General features: G+C 38.1%; 1 protein-coding gene across 4 annotated transcripts in view; it reads left to right on the forward strand.

Moving 5' to 3' along the window:
* Positions 1–20,142, forward strand: part of LOC111849928 (ras-GEF domain-containing family member 1B) — a 66,186-nt gene that overhangs the window by 14,525 nt on the left and 31,519 nt on the right. For 2 of the 4 annotated variants that reach the window (XM_023823245.2, XM_023823248.2), the window contains exon 2: positions 5,890–5,937. The exons of the other annotated variants lie outside the window; for them this stretch is intronic. In XM_023823245.2, the coding sequence (XP_023679013.1) occupies positions 5,890–5,937 (48 nt within the window). The remainder of the gene's footprint in view (positions 1–5,889; positions 5,938–20,142) is intronic. 4 annotated transcript variants of the gene reach the window in all.

Raw genomic sequence — 20,142 nt, forward strand, 5'->3', positions numbered from 1 at the left:
TGCGCCATGCCCTGGGTCTGTAACAACACTGGAATTTTGATGCATTATTTTTTATTATTTTTTTTACTTGACAGTTCCTTTCTCCCATTCATCTGTCTCTGCTTATTGATGTTAAGGAGTGAAAAATGTAAATTAAGTTAACAATGTATAACTTTCAAACCAAGTCAGATGTACTGTAGCACTAAGATTTTCTTATGTTCCATTCTAGGATAGGTGATTGATTTCAGTCTTATTTTCAGAGTGGCCAGGATATTCTTTTAAGACAAGGAAAGATTATTGATATAGCACATTTTCATACTGTTAATTCAAGTGTTATAATAAAGTCTCTTAATAAAGGGCTTTACCTTTGTCATGTAACACACCCTTGGTGTATGACGGGGCTTGTCTGTATCATCTATCCTCTTGTCCACATCTTTCACCATCGTAACTTTCTCCACCTTTCTCCTGCTGTTCTCTTTTTCTAAAACAGTGTCAGGTTCCATATTTATCTCAGCTTCAGTGTTCATTTTAATCTTGATTAGTTTAATTTCTTTGCTCTTCCGTTTTTTGATGTTGAGACTTTTCGAAATACAGGCACTCGTCAAGATGTTTGAAGGAAGTACGAGAACAGTACAGTAAACAAGCTATAGTCATGGAAGCCCACTCATATCGTAATGACAATAAGGTCCTATGCAGGTCACTGTGGACTGTGTACGAGCGAGATCGGGTTCGGCTGACAAGTGTAATTTGATTTGGTCGTAAGTCGACCCTTTATTTTATATGCAAAAATTCATATGCTGGGTAGTGGTGCAGTGATCAGCACTGTTGCCTCACACCTCTGGCACCTGGGTTCAAGTCTCTGCCAAGGTTCCATGTGTGGAGTGTGCAAGTTCTCCCCATGTTGTCATCATGGGGTTTCCTCCTGGTGCCCTGGTTCCCTCCCCCCCCCCCCCCCCCCCCGCCGCACAGTCCAAAAACATGCTGAGGCTAATTAGAATTATCAAATTACCTGTAGGTGTGTGTGAGTGTGCCCTGTGATGGGTCGGTACCCCACCCTAGGTTATTACTGTATACCCATAGGCTTGGGACCCCCCACAACCCTGAATAAAATAAGCAGATTCAGACAACTGACAGATGGATGGATCATATGCAGGGGTGAACATAACTGGTGTGCAATTACACATTCATGGCAACTTCTTGTGGTGGCAGTGCAAATGCATATTTATTTTATATGCATTTGTGCTGTTATGACAATAAATCACTGTGCATTTTAGCCTTTATTCCATGAAGGTACAAATTACCACTGAGCTATAGTGTAGTCTTCCTTGATATACAATGTCTGATTAATTCTGGTTTTGCTTATTATCTGCTCATATTGCAGCAATGTTTCAATCCACATAAAGGTTAAAATACATAGTCATTTCTTGTCATAACAGGGCAAATGCGCATACCAGTTATATGCACCCCTGATCACATACAGTATATATTATATTGTATAATACAATATGACATAAAACCTTTTTTTAAAATAATTTTCTTAGTTTATTGCTGCCAGCAGTGGAGGTGGAAACTGTCATACACTCTGAGCAATACTCCTGCTGCCAAATGCGACGCAGCATATTTATGGTCTCCGAACGGTCCTAAAGTCGATCAGTCGACGACGGCCTGTACATTGTATGGATTTTCTTTAATAAATGGTCACTGCTAAAAATATAGAATCTGATATCTACAGTATAAAAACATGCAATTAGATAAACTGGTATCTAAATTGCTAACAGTGTGTGTTCCTAGCCCTAGAACTCCCTCAGAATACTTCTACGTGTACTTTCTGGGAAAAGCTCACTCTAAAATACTGCTGCTTAACTAGCTGTGATTCAGAGAAACTGCTGTTGATTCTTTGAAGAGTTTAAGGGCTTTATTTTGACGATCTGACGCATAGCGTGAAGCGCGACTAATATTAATGGGCGTGTCCAAATCAATTTTGCTATTTTTACAGCGGAAAAAAACTATTTTTACTATTTTGATTGTGTGCCAGTGCAAGGTGCAAAATGATTGTCTTAACTCTCATAATTATTCAGAGGTGTGTTTTGGGCGTAACGGGCAATAAACCAATCAGATTTGCACGTCACCTCACCTTTAAAAGACGGGGGCGCACGAGCTACAGCAGATTGCTATTTTAACAGCGTGTTCAGGTGTCGAGCCAGATTGGTTTTCAGCGAATGAAAATGAAAGTGAAAATGTACAGGCACATCATTTACAGGAGCACCACTGTTCCACCTAAGTCTTTCAAGGTGAAGCAGGTGTGGGATGAGGTACTGTAGCAGCGAGTGTGAGTGATCTCGAGTTGTTCGGCATCAAGTGCGGTATAATGTCAGAAGATGGGGGGGGAAAACAAAAGTTCGCTGCTCAACCAGCCGTGTTTAAATACTGATGTGTTGATTTGTCACATAGCCTATCATCAATACACAATTCTGATAATTAACTTAAATGATTTTTTTAATGATACGGTTTATTCTTTACACACGCAACCAAACGCACACATAGTGGTCTTCGTGCGCATACCTGTGTTCTAACGAGCATTTTGCACCCGCACGTTTCTAAACCACGCCGCTTAAATACCACGGAAGAAGGGTTCAGACATGGTTTTTGTCAAAAGCATAACCTCATTTCGATGGCTTAAAATACCAACACGACGACAATGAGCTCAGCCATACCTCATTTAAAAACGCCGCTCCAACCGAGAATTTAATTTATTTTGAAAACGCGTGCACTTGGCATGAAAATAAGGAATGCGCTGGAATGAAACTAGCAAGAAAACTTTGCGTCGTGCTTTATACATTTAATAAAACACAGTCTTATCTGCAAATGGGCTGACTGTTAACGTGGCTGGTAAGAAATGTTAAGCCTAGCCTTATTGACTCAGCTGTGGGGCCTTAGCTCTGTATTTATTTTCGCCTAGGGTGTTACACAGTATTAGCACCCAGCATTTTCACACGAAAGGCCTCAACTCTGCCGCACAGGTGCAAACGTGGCCGTCTGCATTGAACATATGTCAAAATACATCAGCTGCTGGACTGAAACATTGCTAAACACTGCAACATTAGCAAAACCAGAATTAATCAGATATTGTTCATCAAGGAGGACAACACTATAGCTCAGTGGTAAGCACAGTGGCCTCACACCTCCAGAGTGGTGGGTGTGGGATTCTTGCCCGGTCTCTGTATGTTTGAAATTTGCATGTATTTGTACGAGTGCTGTTGCCATAGACCCTTTGCTTGAATATGTGGTTCTGAATGGGTTGTATTAAGCTGATGTCATTGTCCAAAGTACCCATTAATGAAAATGAGGCGGCGGTCATTTTACCGGGGAACAAGTAACAACCGTAGCAAGAACAACCCAAATCTAAGCTTCTTTTATATACCTTCGGTTCGTAATAATCAAGGCAAAGAAACCAAAGAACTACTGGAAAGGCAACAGAAAGCTTAGCTAAGAACTTGAATGACGGTGCTGTCAGGAAGTGGCACGTTGTGTGTTCTGAGCATTTCCTTATAGCAGGGGTCTCCAACTCCGGTCCTGGAGAGCTACTATCCAGTAAGTTTTCTGTCCCACTTGGCTTCTGATGAGCCACACCTGGCCCTGGTATTTACCTGAGAACAGGTGTGGCGCATCAGAAGCCGGGTAGGATAGAAAACTTACTGGATAGTAGCTCTCCAGGACCGGAGTTGGTGACCCCTGCCTTATAGTCAGGCAGTATTTCAATGAAATGTATTTAAAATATGTATTTATTTACTTTTGAGTGTTTTGTAATTTGTATTTTGCTGGATGGATGTAATTTGTAACAAAATACTTTGAGAGATTGTATTTTATTTATTTAAAATATTTAAAGTACTTAAAATATTTTAAGAACCTTCATCACCAGACTTAGACTTTTAAATATAGCCTATCACCATCACTGACAGTAATCCAAGGAAAGAAGCAGCTTCGGTGATTGGTGCAAATTGCCTTAACAAAGTATGTTGCTCACTGAATATCAGTATAGGGCAGAAAAATAGAGCAATCAGCAAACTACATTACTACAGTGTTGTGCTTGAACTTGTGAATTAACTTGCTAACCCGCTACAGCTAGTAGCGTTCTAATTAGTTTCAGCAGGTATATGCTCAGGCAGTGGCATCTTGTGGTTTGTCATATATGGAAGCCTTCATTAGTAATAAGTCATTCTAGCTGCTTTTGTTCCCAAGGACTAAATTAAATTTGTGTCAGCTAAATGTAGGGGTTTTTATAGCCACTGAGTCTGTGTAAAAGGGAGAACCGACTGGTGAACTTGATGTTGCATATTACAGTATATGCGTCATAGCCACTGGCCATGTTTTTAATATTCAGTGTATATCTGTAAAAGTTTGAGTTTGTGCATGTTCAGCACCCCACTGTACGACAAAGTGGGAAAGTCATGTATTATAACCAATAGCATTATTATTAGACTTTATGGTTAACTGTGATTATTTCCTTTTAAAAGTTATGAAGAAATGGCTCAGCCCCTTTTGCCTGAACAAAATACGGCTTTTATGGTCCTGAGCACTTGCTATAAATTTTGTTCATATGAAACTTCACAAGCATCACACTTTCTGCATCTGAGCAATGCACAACATCTTCGACATTCCCTGGTAAAATGGCTGTTGCATGCGAATTATGTCGTAATTTGTACGTATCTTAATACAACCCATCGGCTATTGTGCGAGTCCCTTGTGATGGAATTGTCCCCTAGCTGTGACCCTGCTTTGGATAAGAGTAAACAGTGAAATTCAGATTTTAAAAATATATATAGCAACATGTAAAATATACACTAATAATATACTAATATATAAATGCATAAAGTATACACTAATATCCCATGCATATTTTATGTTTGTTGAATGGTGTGTGCTCTGTGATGGGTTGGTGCCCTGTCCTGGGTTGTTCCCTACCTTGTGCCCGTAGCCTCTGGAATAGGCTCTGGACGCCAATGAACCTACACAGGACAAGTGGGTACAGAAAATGGATTGATGGAATTCTTTAGAATTACAGCAGTCCAAATGTCCAGGCATTGCTTTGCTTTCACTATAGTATATTGCATACCTCGTAATAATAGTCCTCTTGTGTAATTAAGAGAGTAAAACCTTTAAAGTAACAAATTGTACAATGCATTTAGCATCTGGACACAATACTCATGCATATGAAGTTTATTTGGCGCAAAGCTTGTTTACACAAACAGCCTTATCCTTGAAACAGCATAACTTATAGTTGCAACTGAATAAATGTAACATACAGATAGGGGCAAGAGGCTGAGTTACTGTTTGGCTAATGTTTAAAATGGTTAAGTTACATGATTTAGGTGAATTGAATGTGGTGTGATTGTTGGTACCATATGCGGTGGTACCAATGTCTTCATAATAGCCAGCTTCCTGGGTTTTTCACACACCATGATGTTTACGGTTTTCTTTCTTTGTTATGGTGCAACAAAGGAAAAAAAAAACATCTACTCGATGGTAGTTCTTTGGGAGAAAACACCTTGTGAATGAGGGAGGTCAGAGGAGAATGACCAGAGCTAACATGCCTGTAGGCCTCAAGCACAAAAATAACCACTCAACACAGCAATGGTGTTCAGGGTAGTTTCTCTGAATGTGTCGCATCTGCCTTGCATGCGGTTAGGGATAAATGTTGGTCCTATCTGTTGCTAGCTAGGTGTTCCTGATGGAGTTGCCACTCAATATGTAGTACTTATGGCTATTCATTCACTGTCCTTTACAGCACTCAATTATGCATTTAGCCAGAGGAATTTAATAGGCTTAACAGGCTGTTAGATTGAGGAAGTGTAAGAGGTGAAATTTTTATTCACTGTTGTGTAAAAATATTTCCCCTCTCTTCCTCCACAGTGCAAAAGCCAGACTCATATTGGGTTGAAGCATGTTTCTAAACACAGGGTATGTAAAGTCAATCTTTCTATTTCCTGTTCTCTCTTTCCCCCAGGATTCCGCTTAAAACAACAGATCAGCTTACTTTTTCTGTTCATAACATAACAAATAAATGTGTGTGTGGTGTCCGGTGTTTATTTTTCTATCTGGGAGATCTTCGAGACCTTTGCAAATGAGAAACCTGCCTGAGTAACAAACAAACACAAATTATATGCGGCTGTTGAGGCAAATCTCACCTGAGGATATGGAGTCTGACGTGGTTTACGAGTCAAATCGAGACGGTGCTGGGTAATGGTCAGCAGCTCCTGTTTCGCTGATGAATAGCATTCAGCAGGTATTAGGAGCAGGGTGACCTGGTAGCATTCAGCAGGTATTAGGAGCAGGGTGACCTGGTAGCATTCAGCAGGTATTAGGAGCAGGGTGACCTGGAGCACAATTTTTGAATTGCTATTGTTGTCGCTCTGGTGTCACAATAAACACAACACTGGCACGTTCACCCCAATGTCCCAGAAAATGTCACTGATAAAATCTTGTTGCGATAGACCCTTTAGAAAGAATTGCGGGAGCTTAGCTGCTACAAAGGAACCCTCTAATCCTATATATTTAACTTGCCTGATACTTTCTCCATGAAAATCATGACTTTTTGCATTGATAAATAAAGTCTGTTACATAACTTAAGACATGAAGGTGCAAACAATTTTCAGACAAACGTGAATGCTGAATTCTAGCTGTGTTTCAGTCCTTACCCGGACATTGTGCCCTTAATTGTTTCTCGTTCCTTTCTCCCGTAAATGATTTCCTTCTGTATATGTTTATCCTATATTATATAGTTGACCCTTCATTGTTCAGCTATATATTTTGATTGGTAGCTTATTTTTAAGAAATTCAGAGGACCTGTGTACTTTCCCTTTCCTTTTAATGACAAATCATATTGGTGTACATACTGGTGTACATACTTGATTCATAGGCTACCTACAAGCAGTGCCTCTGAGAATCATATTAAGTCAGTCATTACAAGGATATTGTCCAAGACCGAATCAAAGAGAACTTTCAACATGACAGTACCCGGCTATTTAAAGTTTAGTTATATAGATTTAAATTGAAATATGTTTTAAATTCACCCATTTTTTAGAATGCTACTAGCTGTAGCGGGTTATATTATTAAAATATATATATATATATATATATATATATATATATATATATATATATATATATATATATATATATATATATATATATATATATATATATATATTTTTTTATTTATTTATTTTATGGTAAGGCCTAAGAAAGCATGTTCATTACATTATTTATGCAGAAGACCATGCATATGAAATAGAAGCACAAGGACATTCAGGTGTTTTCACTGCCATCAAGTATCACAAAAGATCATTACTGGCCCCTATTGCTATCCTGTCAATTTTAATACTGCAATTGTGCCCCATGCAGAGTTTATGTGCCAATGATCTGCAGGGCAAGCAGTTAAAATGGTTAAACGCCGATGAATGCAGAATCACGCCACAGCAATATTCACTCTAGTTACACCTTTGGGTGTAACATTCCAGAAAAGGGGCCATATTAGAACATTTAGGACAAGAAACATTATTTTTAACCTTTCACTAATAAAGGTAAATTTGAGTAAACAGAGGATTGCATATTCATTGGTTCCGTTTTTCAAATTACAAAAGCAGATGTTTACAAGTGTTTAGTTAAAAGATGCCATAGCATTTCCTAGTTTCAATGCTTAAGAAACTACAATGAATATAATAAACCAACTTAAATCCCTATTTAGATAATGTATGGTTATGATATTAAAAGCTGTGTTTTACCTGCAATTTAATAAAAATTTCCTTGTGCATGCAATTTTTAAAATAACTGGCTAATATGAAAACCATAAAAATACATATCAAAGAGATGCATATTAATTAAAAAAGGGAACCTCAGTATTAGTAACTTTTATAGTTTAATTCTTCACATACATAATTCATGTTTGTTGTATTAGTCTTCACATAAATGGAATAATGCATAAATGCCATTTCCTTTTTCAGTCCACTAATCCAACTGTTTTAGTGTACCAGTGTGCTGTATCCAGAGTTCTGCATGGTGTAACAATCTTTTAGCACACAGCCACATACCCATATCTGTTCTGGTTGCCTGTAAAAGCATGCCTTGATCTGAACAGTGACATAAAAAGGAAGCAATTACTAATTAAAGAATAATAGTGACTTAAATGTGTCAGGCAGAGATTTGCAGAGTTCAATTTAATTTATTTGTTTAGGATTATGTCTGAACTTAATTAGTTTGATGTGAAAACCAGCTGTGGGTTTTTTTTTTTTTTACAGTATTGGTTTGTAGGTTAGATGATATTGTTCTAATGAAATACGTTGCATTAAAAAATGCCACACCGCAAGTTTCATTGATTGTAATATTTGTAGTTTGTTCTCTGCAGTCTTTTTTTAGACTGCACTGTTGAACCTTCCAAACAGCTTTGGACGTCATTGAAATAAATACATTATAAATTGTTTTCATAATCACCCAAGGATGGTCAATAATGAAACTTCTGTATCGCCTTTCAGTATTAGTCTGATCTCTTCAGTTCATTCCAAGTTATCTATATTTAGATCACTAAACAGTCATGAGTAATGCAAGAATAAAATGAACGAACTTTGGGGTTTTCAAGAGATGCAACAGCACTGAAAAGAAAATACTTGTCCTTAAGCGAAGGCATAATTATCAAACCTTCTTTTGAAAATAAATATTTAAGAGTATTCTCTTCTTATTAGAGGTGTTTGGACTGTTTTACATAAAAATCAAATTGGATACAAGTCTGAGATTAAATTGTAATTTGGTGAGATATGAATTTTTAATATACTGTGTGTGGATTACGTTTTTATTACATTGTGGGGACCAAATGCCCCCCACAGTGTGATTAAAAACCTGTTATTCTGACGTTATGGGGACCATTTGCCTGGTCCCCATAAAGATCTGTGAATGCAATAAATAAAATGCCAAAAGTCTCATATTTTATTTGGTTACTTATGGCTAAATTTAGGGCTGGGTAGGGGTTAAGGTCATCATGTTGGCTTTAGGGTTTTATCAATAGAAATAAATGTAGAGTCCCCACAAAGATATAATTACAAACCTGTGTGTGTGTTTGTATAGCTGACAAATGTCAGGGCTGGGGAAATGTCCTTCTTACTTGCCACATTATTGATTGATTTGATCCCTAAGGTAACAGTGTAAGGGAGCATTTGTATGCACAGCCATGTACAGCAGCAGTGGGCTTTTTCCTTTCAAAATCTATCAGCATCATACTTGTAGGATAATGTGACTTCCTTTTGTTTGCTTCAGAAAGGTAAAGGAACATGAAAATATGCAACATAACAAGGAACAACATTTGCCTTGCAAAGATGACTATCATTTTTCATTTTTTCATTATTTTCTTTCATTTAAATTTTTAGGCAAATAAAAGTGCATTTTTTATCATCTTTCTATTATACACATGTGTACCACAGAATGCTTAACTTATTAAAATGCAGTTTTTATAGGAGTCATAACTAGTTCATAAGTTAAAAATTGCATGCATTTTTTATTGCTGTGTTCTACATTTTCCGTGATATTTGTGACCCCAAATGACATCCTATAGCAAGCTGTGATTGCCTTTGATGTTAAGTACTGCCATTGTGGGGGCTTTCAAAGTGTTTGCATGAGCTGTGGCATTATTGTCTTGCACACTAAGATGTGATTTTCTGTGAAGGGTGCTTGCAGGTGATTTAAAATCTGAAATTTATCTCCAGGGTACAAAAATTCCCAGTACGAGCAGTCATTTGAGACACCGCAGGTGAGTTACGTAGATATTAAAATGTGTAAGTGGTTTTGGGTCCAACCTTTATTTACACACACAGAGTTAGGATCAGAATCGAACCCATATCCCTGGAGAATAGATGTACGCTAAATTGTTTTTTGCTCTGTGAATCACTACAGCTGTGACCCAGTGCTTAACCAAATAAATAATGTAACATGTAGAGCAATCAGCTGATCTCCTTTCACAAATGAGAGGAAAAATGCTTTGAAATACCAAATCACACCTGGATCCTGGGCTACCTGGCCAGCTGAGTAAATGCAGACCGTCTCTTCCATGCTATAATTCCTTTTCATATCTGACTTCTTAATTGAGTGCTGAAATTAAGGGTTCGTGGGCCAACAGTACGATTTGCATGACATGAACCTGCATAGAACCAGCATTTATTTTGAAAACTGGAGCTGATTATAATTGGCTATATTTAGCCCAAACAAGTTTTTTAATGGAAAATAGAATACTGGTAGCAATCGTTTTTGTAGTTGAAGATGCTAGGTTTAGTGGTTGCTGTTTTACGTATTATTACATCCAAAATAATTGGCGCTTCAGCTTTCAAGACCCAATTTAATAACATAAATGGTTCATTTAACTTATTATTATCAACTGTTGTATTTTTTCTTGGAAGCATACAGTGACTTTGATTAATATTATAGCTCAGATTTTGTATAATTGGAACATCTGATATGTGCTTTTTTTGTTTACTTTTTAATTTCTCGGTAATGAAAGGGTTAAGGAGAAATTAATAGTGCTTGGAAATGCATTCTAGTTTTATGTTTTTGGAGTAATACATTTGCGATATAATTTTTATAATTTGCTGTTCATCAGGTTATCACTTATGTTCTGCTGAAATATGAATCATATTAAAATTTACAAGAGTGTGACTTAAATATTGCTTTTTATAGGAAAAACAGGATTGCAGAAACTGCTACAGTGACCTGGCATATTCAGGACCTAATACTATGGGAGCCATACATAATTACTATTATTCTTACATACAAAACATTTAGCAGGTTTTTGCAACAGGCTTGTAACGACAGACAGCTGCAATGGGTGGATCCATTATTTACTCAGTGCATATGGCTGGCTCCTTTGGCTCCCTTGCGGTCCCTTGGGAGTCTCTGGGTGTGGGAAAAGACATTTTGTTCCGCGCAGGGGAAACTGGCGAGGTGTAAAGAGGAAGGAAGCCATCACTGCACAAACTGTACCACAGCACAAAATGTCTCCATGGAAGTGCTTACTGTGTTTGTGGTTACATCAACTGGCAATATCCTTTCTGACAGTGGAAGCGTCCACTGCCTTAACTGATCTAACAGCGGGATCAACAGACACACTGTGCAGTGTCTGTTTTCTTAAAGAGCTCCACCTGTCCTGAGTGGCTAGTATCTTAGACCCGGTTTTCTTTATTCTTTTTTTTTGCAAGTATTCAGTAAACCGGTGACTTCTGTTTCTGTTCCCACTGTCTGGATTTCTATCTGCCGCACCCACAGCCGACTGGCTTATTACCCTATTGCTGTTTCTGAGTAAAGTGCAAACACAGAACCACTGGTAACACAGCACAGACACACAGGATCCTTATTTATGCTGTGGCCTAACTAAGAATAAATCGACTGTGAGTTCAGCTGTGAGTTTGTACCTGCTTGTGATCTTCTGAATGATTTTTGGTTTCTTGTATACTAGTAAAATTTTTCAAATCAACCCACACTTTTCAGTTCAAGACCACAACTAATCAATGAGCTATTACTTTCTCTGCTGTGTCTTGCAAGACTGATCCCTCAAGAAGAAAACGAAGTTAAAGCTTGACCGCGTTAACAGTGTCAATGGAAATTGGTGTGCTGTTAGCTATTAGCCTCGCTGCACTTTGAAAGTAATGGCCAAACTGACTGGGGACTGAATTTTCCGGCTTGCCAGCTGGCAGGGAGCTTAAACTAATTATCCCACTCCAATAATGAAACCTACAGATATAAAGGTTGTCCATCCATCATGAAACCATAAAAGACTGGTGGTTTTCTCACAGTCACAGTGGCTTTGGTTCATTTGATTTTAATGTTGTGTGTATTGTGGATATTAAACTGGAATACTGTCATCCCATCCTGCCTCTGCACCTCAGAAACTCAGCACATGTCAATCAGCTAGTATCACATGATTCTGTGAGCTTAATCCATGGCCTGATAATCATAATTGGGTGGGTGGGGGGGAGATGGCACCTTTACAGATTTCTCCTTCTTTGATCTCTAATGACCAAAAGCTTCGTAACGTAAAAATAGGGACAAAAAAAAATCCTTTATGAAACAGTAGACTGGATCTAGCTGTATTTTCGATTGACTCAGAATTTAATTAAATAAATGCGTTAATGGAATGCATTGGTTATATCATGTACATCATGGATATTGGTCTCTAAATCATTCAATAATGAATGATCAGTATAGATTTTGGAACCAAAGTTGCTTGTCAGCAGATTTGCTGGTGCTGTCCTGTTTCACCTCCTGAAGTGTCATATTACGTAAGGTCGCCGATCCATTTCACAGGACTGATATTCATCAGGCAGTAAACAGATTAGGCAGCAGCACATCATGCTGCAGACAGACCACTGAGCTGTGGTAACACCATTAGTGTCACCTTTCAATGTTTGCATCTCACTAAGGGTGTTTTCTAGACTGCAAACCTCTACTGATTTCCTAAAAAAATAAAATATTCAAATTATCCATCCATCCATCCATCTTCTGTAACTGCATATAACTTGAGCCTCAAGTCTCTTGCAGGGCACAGTCTTTCTCTATCTCTCTCACACACACACACACACACACACACACACACACACACACACACACACACACACACACACACACACACACACACACACACACACACACACACACACAAAAACAATATCACAAGTTTTTCACTGTGGGAGTATATTTTCCTCTCATTTCTTCTTATATTTTAATTTCCTTTAATTGGTAGAATGAAATATATCATGTTGTTAATTATACAATGTCCCTGGGAATCAAAGGCTCTTTAGCTTAAATATAAAGTGGACATTTTTCCATTATGCCACCAGCGGCAATGTCAGTAAAGCTGATTTGACTGTGGCCGTCCTGAGTGAATTCTCAGAGCGGGCCTCATTTGTGAGCCGGTGGTGCACACCAGCCTCCGAGCAAATATCTCACAGGATGGGTCCTTTCAGAGTGGAGCAACAGCTACTGTGGGGTGTGTCTGTCATAGAGCAGAGGTGACTAGCAGCCTTGATTAATTCGGACTGATGTGTCGCTGAGCATTTAGGTCAAGGGACAATTTGGGAGGTTTCACAGTTTAGGGCATCCATGCAGACCTTATCACGCTTGGTCTGCTGTCCTCAGCTGACATGCAGCGTTGTGAAAGGCGCTGCCTGGGACATCTGTGTGCGTTAAACATTCACATAAAATTTAAAAATGGATACAAATATATGAAGTCAAATTTAACATCCGGTGTTCCCATGTTTTAAAATCAGTGGCGTTCTATTTGGCAATGATCTTCGAGAATATAATTCTCGAATATAATATAAGTATTTAAAATTATTTCTAAATATCATAGTCATAACTTCTTTGTTTTTAGCAATCCATCTATACTAATAATTCCTATATTATACTTTTACTATATATTATTATTAATACTATTATTACAAATTGCTATTGTTGGACAACCAAGATCTATTACATACTATACATTTTGCTAAATCCACTTTATTTTTAGTCTTTCTTCAAAATAACTGGATGTATTCATCTACATTTCAATTTAAACAGAAAGCTTCAGCTAATCTTAAATGTTAACGAAACATATTTCATTAAGTAACATATAGTCCTTGATCTAAAATCATTTGACATACGGGGCTACATTGTCTGATTTATGCAACCAGACATGTTAATCTGTGGTAAAAAGATCACAATATCTCAGCAATAAGGCTCACAACAAATACATATTGTAAGTTGTGCGAATCAAAAATGGAGTTTTGAACTGCTTTGCAGAATAACTTACGTATGAGTCAGGATGAGGTCGGAACAGATGCGAGGCATTCAGATGCATTCTGTAAGCAGCATTGCATAACGCAGGCCCGTCTCTTGGAGGCTGTGTCCCCCCAAACCCCACAAATGAAAAAGACAATATCCCCCCAAACACAGCATGAATTGATAATTGGAAAATCTCTCAACGTAACGTGAGCCTTAATGCATTTATTTATTCATTTTGGAAAAAGAGGGAGGTTTGAGTTGAAAGTCCTTTGGCAGAGGAGCGTGTAAGACAGCTTTCCAGGCACCCAAGCTTTCAGAAACACCGCTGAAAGCTTTCATAATGATCAATTTCCTGCCTTATATTGAAGGACTAATTTAACACAAACTCAACAGAATATTATGCATGTTCTAGCCCATTATGTCAAAGGTGATACAGTATGAACTCCAGGGCATAAAGGCACTTTCCATAATGAATCTGTGTAAACAATGACCCCAGTTACAATAACATTACACCTGAATTTTTTTATGGTAATAAATTATAAAGATGCACTGATTTTCACCAAAACTAGACATTTGAATCTTTAATTGACTTAATGTTATATTCCAAATATTGTACACATGTATACATGCATTATGAATTCAGCCATGTAACTGGCTTTATAATGTTAATAAAGGCCCATACATAACAACCTTCATATTTCATTGTTGAGTACTTTCCAGACCCTCTTCGCTCATAAACACTTATCCAATGCAGGACCACAGTGAACAAAAGGCACAAGAGAGGATGCTGGGCCATCGCAGGGCACACATCTACACACCATGGGCAACTGAGAGACACCTATCCACCTGAACAATGCATGTGATACACATGTGACTAAGTCAAAGTGGTGGAATGGATATTTCGTCTAGGCTGGGTAATGCTGGCTGACTATAGCTATGTAAAATATGCTCTTACATTCTTGGAAAGTTTTTCACAACACACTTTGTAAAAGGGTCATAAGGCAGCAGAAGGACTGAGATACACAAAGTCAGAAGGACTGAGGAATAGAGAGTAACAACAGATGGGCTGAAGCACACAGAATCACCACAGAAGGACCAAGATACACAGAGACATGACAGAAGGCCTGAGGCACAAAGAGTGACAACTGAAGAACTAAGGTTCACAGAGTAATGACAAAAGGCCAGAGATACACAGAGTCACGACATGAGGACTGAGGCAGAGAGAGTCATGAGACAAGGATTGAGGCACATAGACTCACTACAGGAGGATTGAGGCACATAGACTAACTACAGAAGTATTGAGGCACACAGGGTCCGGTAGCTTTGAGATATACAAAGTCACAGAAGGACTGAGGCAGACAGAGTCACGAGACCGAAGGATTCAGGCCACACAGAGTCATGACATCAGGAGGGGAGTGATGTGATGACCCAGTGTGAATGTGTGTGTGTGTGATTGGTCCAGGTGCATATTACATTGTGGGGACAAAATTTCCCCACAGTTTGATATAAACCTGTTATTTTGACGTTGTGGGGACAATTTTTTTCGGTCTCCACAAGGGGAAACTCAGTTTTATAAAAATCTCTGACTGCAATCAAAAAACTAAAAATGCCAAAATACTTGTATTTTGTTTGATTATTTATGGTTAAGGTTAGGGCTGGGTAGGGTTTAAGGTTGCCATTGTTGAGATTAGGATTTTGCCCATAGAAATGAATGGACGGACCCCACAAAGATATAATTACAAAGGTGTGTGTGTGTGTCTATGTATACACACACGCACACATATATACTGTCAGAATATCACTGTGTTTTCCTGCAATAAACACAGGGAGTTATCTGCCTCAAAATAGCTAATTTCCTAAAGATTTCCTCCAGTAGGAGTTTCCTCTACAGAAATAAGTAGAATTCCTTTTTTTTAAAAACTCCATACATGAAGAATTCCCTCCATAGAATATTGTGTTGCTTTCATAGAGAATTCAGTTTTCCAAAAGGTTCCTCCAGCAAATGTTTTCTCAAAAAGGAACTGGCCTCACGAGCAGCTTCCTCCATGAGGCGTGTGGGAGCTCAGCCCACTCCAAGCTGGACTTCTCAGATGCTCTACCCACAGTCATTCAGTGTTTCATTAGTCATTGCCTCCTCAGCAAGCAGCAGGTGGCTGAATTATTGATGTGACAACATTCAGGTCTTCTACCTGAATCAGAACAGTGCTGAAGTGCCTGTTGCGTAACTGTAGGCGTTTGGTATTGTGCTTGTCCCAGTAACTGGAGTGCACTGCATTGTGTAACCCTTTGTGCTTGTCCCGGTAACTGGAGTGCACTGCATTGTGTAACCCTTTGCAGTGGGGCTTTCCCTTAGCTTGGGGGTGGTGAGGGGGTGACGGTCAGGTTCGCTGTTCTTCCTAGAGAAATGGGTTTATGAAATATGTACCATACACAGAGGGTCGGGGTTGACCTCATTTGGTGAAGTGCTTCTGGATGGCTAGCTTTTTGTCTTCTTACATGAAAGTCCTTTCCTGATTCTGTCATGTGGAAGAAATCTAAACAGTGCAATACGTACACACACTGTTACGTTTTAATAGCCTCTTTGTTTGCAATAGTCCTAGATAAGACATAATGTATTCAGATAATAAATTATACATGCCTTGCCAACCATGATGACAACCATACTGAAAAATTTAAAAGAATTTCAATATCTCAGATTATGGACTATACATTTTTTTATGTCAAATATCAATCTGCATTAAAAGCCATTATATAATATGGGGAATTAAACATTCTGTCATTGGGCTGTAAAGACAAGTAAAGGACTGCTGATGTAATGTAATCCTTCTTTGTTAAAAATGTGTAGTTTTATTTTACTCCAGATGACCATCTATTTTTTACAATGAAATGTTTAAGTGCCATAATGTTATTTCCATGCCTTGTTTTGTCCAGTGAGGATCCTCATGAGCACAGGTGAGACAGGAACTCCTGTTCCGATTGGTCAGTTTAATGTCACGCCTCTTTAGGAGCACAAGACTTTTTTAGGTTTGGTTTTGTAATCCAGTTCTCCTGGTGCTCGTGTCTTGCTCTCCGTTTCCTGGCCCCACAAGCCATCAGCACTTGAACCTTCTTCCTGGACACCTCATTCCGGAGCTGTTCATCCAATCAGCAACTCTGGATCATGGCGATTGTCTGTTTCCTATGGTGTTCTGCCGGACTTAGAATCTTGGCATTCTGGGAGGGCTGCTGTGTCACTGTTTATCCACATCTTTCAGATCCAGTAAGTCATTTTTACCATCCAGCTGTATCACATAACTAGCTACTTGTTTCAATTAGACAATTAAGTTTATTTAATTGCACAGCTATTGAGGAAATTCCTACTTTCTTAGGATATTCTATGGCTTTTGCCAAATAGCATTTACATTTTTTTCAGTTGATTTATAGTTTTTGGTTGATGTGTGATTAAATTTTGCAATAGAAAAAAATATGTATGCTCTCATACAAAACAATCAAGGCTTATAATTAACATATGTTTTCTCATACAAAAATATTGCAATTGCAGTTATCTAGTATTCACTATTATAACTCCTAGAATTCTTGTCGGCCCCCTCTGGAAGGTCTCATACTGCAAATGCTTCTACAGTAAGTGGTAGTCTGACAATATGAAATTATGACAATCTGAAAATATGACAATTAGTTACACATGGTCCAGCTGAGACTATGTCCATGCCAGTAGTTTTCCCATAAAGAAAACTAGCGGCTATCAATAATGAGGGAAGATTCTGTTTTTTTTGGGTGGGGGTTACAAAGACAGCCAGGCCCGGCACTTGTGCTTTAATTGTCCCAGAGGGGGTGGATTTAGTTGGGACAGGTGTAGCAGGCAGAGGGGGCTGACAGCATTATGACTAATGAGGGAATGTGGTGGAGCTGTGATGACAAAGGCACTAGCTGCCTGTGCCCCCCCCCACCACGCATCCACCTCCGCCTCTCCAGCAGGGTGGCAGATACGCATATTCATGCCAATGTATAATCCCACGCACAGGCGCACAGGGACATGCACGTGGATGCACACAGCCACTGAAACACTGCCTGTATAACGAAGTAACCAAGCCAACAAAAAAAAAAACAGCCATCCCCACCTGCTGTCAGTATTCACAGCATTATGGGGCTATCCTACTGCTGCACTGGGTTTGTAAGCGAGTAAGGGATACAGCAGCAGTGAAATGGTCATTGGCCAATGTAGAATATTCACACTGCCAGCTCTAGGCAATGCATGACTGCCTGCTTCTCATTGTTTGTTCTCATGAAAAAAAACAACACTGTTAAACAAATAGCATCGCCTAGAATTACACAAAATTTTAGAAATTAAATTATCACAAAAGAGGATACAACAGAAGTACAATGAATAGAAAAACACAACAACACAACAAACAGAAAAAAGAAAAAGTAATGCTACATAAAATTTAGTAAACTTTGTATGGTGTATTAAATAAATATGTTTTAAGATGCTTTCACAAGTGGGCAGTAAATCTAGAGCTCTGAAATCTAGAGTCTGGGAGGGAGTGTCACAGTCTGGGTTAATAGAAACAACATGACAAGCATGAAGACATTTTAAAAAGAAATAAAGGAGGATCTTAAAACCCAGTGAATGAGACCGTATGCCTGGGCTTAGTGTCACCATACATACTGCCTAAACTGAGAAAAGTGTGTTACAGAAATACAGAGAAGTCATTTTCTGTTTTCTATATTGTCTTGTACTAGCAAAACACCAGTAACCTCCATTACTCTTACTAAAGTTTAACTACAGGAAAACCAAGCTTAATATAAATTAGTTTAAAATGTCTCATTATCTCCAGTCCAGGTAATATTTTTGGTTGCAATGAACATTTCAGCATTGATTGGTGATTTTTCTTCTCTCTGAATGTATGGACAGCTATGGGGATTAACTAAAGCCAGATAGACCTCAAATGGATACTAACTACACCAGCTGTCATCCTGCTAAATTGACTTTTACTGCTGACTCTTACATTTAAATGAATTGAACTATTTTTTCCAGTGGCCTGCATAGATTAATGGATCACCCTGGTGTCTGCAGGTGACAGAACAGAAACACAAAGAAAGCAGGAAGAAATGGAATATAAGGTATTGCTGACTAGAGCTGACTAGAGTTTCCAGCAAACATGCACTGGTAGTTAATTTGCCTACCAGTATATTTGTATACGAATTTGGTGAAGAGAAAATGTCAAACAAGTGAGTCCATATTATTTGAAACACAGTTCAAAAATAGAAATAAAGCAAAAATGAAAATATAATGATCTATATACATTGTTTTATAGAATATCTTGAAATGTTCATAGTAATTTCGAACATATTCTGAAGTACACTCTTTTAAATATAATTTTACGTAGAAGGAGACACTGAAATTTTATAAATGACACCATAACAAAGTATGTAACATACTCCTAAAATAGTGCTGAAAATCTAAAAGAAAATGAAAAAGACAGTAAATGGATTATGTATGTGAAGCAAATTCATGATTGCCTGAACTACCAACATCTTCTCATGTTACATTGTTCAAATCAATTCATAAAATGTGTAGAAACTCATAATTAAAACAATTTAATTATTGAACCCTCCCTTTTTACACCGAGAAGTGAAAGAACCCCATGTGCTGCACAATTATAGATGAAATAGTGCAAACTAAAAGGACTTGAAATTTTATGGGAAATCTACATACAGTCGTTATTGTATTTACACGTTATTGTATTTACACGTTATTGTATTTACACGTTATTGTATTTACACGTTATTGTATTTACACGCAGATCTTCAGTTGCTAAAATGACCTTTTGGCCTTGCCTTAAGATTGATGTATTAGAAACATCAAGAATGAGCAGGTGCTGGCTTTGAAGTACTTCTTTTATTCCCAGAACCTCTTTGTGTGTGCATTTATAAAAACAAGCAGAGGGGGCTGGAATGACCCCCCCACCCTAACATTACATTAAAAGCTTTCACAGATGTACATTTTTGTGACACAGCTATGGATAATAGGGAAAGACTGTCCTGCATTCTTCACTTTTCTGTCACTTTGCAAGTTATTGTCTTGAATAATTGGAATATCAGGTATCATTTACGGGTTATTTTGTGTACTTGTGGAACTATTCTGTATTAAGTTTAATATTTCATCTTCCGTGCCATGATATTTGGTATAATTAACTTGTGACATTTTCCCTACATGCCAGTGGGAAATAATGTGAGGGATTTTGTTTTATGTGCAGATCATTATTTAATCAGCAGCAATAATACTATATGAGCTGACCATAATGCCACAGTTTTTTTGCAGTGTTGGCATTTATTTGGCGCCCTGGGAGTTAATTTCTGACAGCACTT

The sequence above is a fragment of the Paramormyrops kingsleyae genome, chromosome 7 (genome assembly GCF_048594095.1).
Source record: "Paramormyrops kingsleyae isolate MSU_618 chromosome 7, PKINGS_0.4, whole genome shotgun sequence".
NCBI classification, from domain to species: domain Eukaryota; kingdom Metazoa; phylum Chordata; class Actinopteri; order Osteoglossiformes; family Mormyridae; genus Paramormyrops; species Paramormyrops kingsleyae.